The sequence below is a fragment of the Neltuma alba genome, unplaced genomic scaffold (assembly GCF_004799145.2).
Source record: "Neltuma alba isolate B1F8T4 unplaced genomic scaffold, ASM479914v2 tig00013258_pilon, whole genome shotgun sequence".
Classification (NCBI taxonomy): Eukaryota; Viridiplantae; Streptophyta; class Magnoliopsida; order Fabales; family Fabaceae; genus Neltuma; species Neltuma alba.
The window spans coordinates 7,982-11,173 of NW_021637551.1; the positions used below are offsets into that span (position 1 = coordinate 7,982).

General features: G+C 40.3%; 1 protein-coding gene across 1 annotated transcript; it reads right to left on the reverse strand.

The window, feature by feature from the left end:
• Nucleotides 1-240: 240 nt before the first annotated feature.
• Nucleotides 241-2,385, reverse strand: LOC114735852 (putative pentatricopeptide repeat-containing protein At5g52630). Its single transcript, XM_028923622.1, has one exon. It carries the CDS (start codon nucleotides 2,383-2,385, stop codon nucleotides 241-243), a length of 2,145 nt encoding a protein of 714 aa, XP_028779455.1.
• Nucleotides 2,386-3,192: the final 807 nt, after the last annotated feature.

A 3,192-nucleotide genomic window follows, 5' to 3' on the forward strand; every position in this document is an offset into this window, starting at 1 on the left:
GGAAGGAGCTAGTTTCCCACAACATGATGAACCAAGGTTCGAATTCCCGTCGGGAAAACTGCTCACATTTAGTGCCCAACAGTGTTTCGAATAGGATGACCTCCAATAAGAGGATACCTATGCTTTAACCAAAAAAAAAAAGAATAAAATGATTTTAAAAAAAATCATATCAACATGGATTGGATCTCATGGAATAAGCTAGTCCAGCACAGTTTTCTAAATTAAGAATTTGAGTTCCAGTCACCAATAATCTCTACAAGAGCACAAGCCGTTGGTGAATCGGTGAAATCTATTGATATCTCTCACGATGATTTCTCTCCCCAAAATCTCTGAAGCAAACTTCATCACAGTATGACAATCCCCACAAGTTCTCAGATTTTTCTTTATCCTTATTGAAGACCCACTCGGGAGGACCAGAAGACCAAATGCCAGAGCTAGTTTTTCGCTGTGGCACCACAAACTCTGTTCTTCAGATCCTTCCACACTGTTAGTCGCAAACTGGATCTCAGCCACATATCCTCTCTTCTTTACCAACTCTTTTAACTTTTTCAGCACTTCGTAAATCTCATCTGTCCTTGAATGTGACTTATCATTGACAGTAAATACAAAGGTCTGGTTCCTAAACTCGATCCAACTGCATCCAGTTTCCTTCCTCACTCTATTAATCCCCATTAATTGCCTAACTCCGTCGGCTTTCTCCACCATTCCATGTCGTGTGTAGATATTAGAAAGCAGCGCATAATTTCCTGGGTTATCTGGTTCCAACTCAAAAAGTCTCTCTGCGACCTCTCTGCCCATTTCAACATTGCCATACTTTCCGCATGCTCCAAGCAAAGCCCCCCAAATCGATGAGTCAGGCTTTATTGGCATTGATTCTGTAAATTTCTTTGCTTCGTTCAATCGACCATTACGGGCGAGTAAGTCAACCATGCAAGCATAATGTTCAGGCCCGGGTTTAATATTATGGATTTTAGTCATGGAATCGAAGTACTTGAATCCCACTTCAACTTGTCCTGTATGGCTGCAAGCTGACAGCACCGAAACGAAAGTAATATATTCTGGCACAATTCCGTGCTTCAGCATCTTCTCAAATAATTCAATCGCTTCATTTGCACAGCCATGTTGTTGGTAAACCGTTATCATAGCTGTCCATGAAACCACATTATGATCCTCAGTTTCTTCGAAGACCCAATAAGCATCAAGCAAGTTCCCACATTTTCCATACATAGTTATCATTGAACTCAGAATACATGCATTCTTCATGAACCCCGTTTTCAAGATCTGGGCATGGATCGAAGTACCCTGAATCAGTGTTGCGAGATTAGCAGAAGCATGAAGAGCGGAAGAGTATGAAACCTCATCGGGTGCCAGGCCTTCCCTTCTCATGGCCTGGAAATAACTGCAGGCTGCTTCAAAGTTGTCATTATGGACACATCCCATGATCATCACGTTCCAGGTAACAACATCTCTATCTCCTGTGTTATAGAACATCTTCATTGCATCATCAAACAATCTACATTTTGCGTACATGTCTACCAGTGAGTTTTTCACATAAACCACTGTTATCGAACCACGCTTAATAATGTTTCCATGCACCTGTTTCCCGAAATCGACTCTAGCCGCATTAGCACAAGCACTCAACACGCTTGAAAAACTCACTTGATCCGGATCAACCAAAGTCTCCCCGAGAACCTCCCTAAAAATCCCGATAGCACGATCATACAACTTGTTTTTAAGAAACCCCACAATCATAGAATTCCAAGTAACGATACTTCTGTCTGGCATTTCACCAAACACCTTCTCTGCCATGCTTACATCCGAGCATTTGGCATACATATCGAGCAACGCACTCGCTACGAATGTATCGCTTTCAAACCCGTGTTTCCAAATCAAACCATGCATCTGTTCACCGTGAGCAACAACCAGAGCATCAGCACAAGCAGGCAAGACCGCTGAGAAGGTGAATTGGTTCGGATACACACCAGTGCACCTCATTCGGTTAAAACAGTTCAAGGCCAGAAATGGCATTTTAAAATGCGATAGCTGGGTAATGATAGTAGTCCAAGTGACCACGTTCCTTGAATCATCACGCGTGGTCGAAAACAAGAGGAGGCCGCGGTCGATGGAACCACATTTGGCATATAAGAGAAAAAGATTGTTGAGGAGGAAGGGGAGAGACGCGTAGTTGATGGTGATGATTTGGGTGTGAATTTGGGTAGCATGTTTGAGGTTCTTGAATCGTGCAGCATTGTCAATGAGGCGGTTGAGTTGGGTGGGATTCAGAGGCGAAGAGACTTGGTAGTACAGATTGCGGAACAGGGGAATAGAAACAGAAATCAGACAGCGCGGTCTTGTACAGAATTGTTGAGGGAAGAGAAATTTCATAATACTAGGTGGGAATAGGCTTCGGAGAAAGTATCAACGCCTTCATCTCTTATTATCCAGTTGGGAAACAAACAATGGGTCATCCGCCCAGTGTCTCTGTTTCTTTCGGACCTTACAGGCCTGTCGGTCAGCTTAACCCCTTCTGCTCTTGCATAATTCAAGATAAGGACGAGGCCTTTCTTTTTGACCTATTGGGCTTTGCCCTCTCTAAGCTGTGGGAAATTGGGACCAATGAAATTAATTTGACCAAAAAGGGCAATATTTAAGTCTTTTTTTTAAGCCATTGGTCTCTTTTGAAAAAAAAAATCTGAGCATTAATTATAATACTTCCGATCTTTAATATAAAAACTATTTAACTAATTTGAATAGATTAAATAAATTATTTAAGTTAGTTATTTGTAATAAATAGATATTGTCTTTTCTAAAATATCTTTTCTAATCAAGTATATTAGTTATAACTACTATTATTATAGGGGTTGTTTTTAAAAAAAGATAAATATGAGAGATAAAGTAGATTAGGGTTTTATCTACAAGACTAAAATAAAACTCAAATGAATTTTTATATTAATAACTGGATGTAATATTTCTTAGCTAACATGAATTTTTTATAATATAGCTCCTCTCGAGTTTTATATTATAACAAGATACATTTGCCATTGAAGTATAAGAGAAACACGTTCTTTTGCATTTTCATGGAATCCAATGAACAAATCGCCTGATCACGAGCTCATGGATAATCCAGGTCATCACTACGTGTTTTGTCATGCATCTCGCTATTGCGAGGGACGCTGAACCTTGATGGTGACA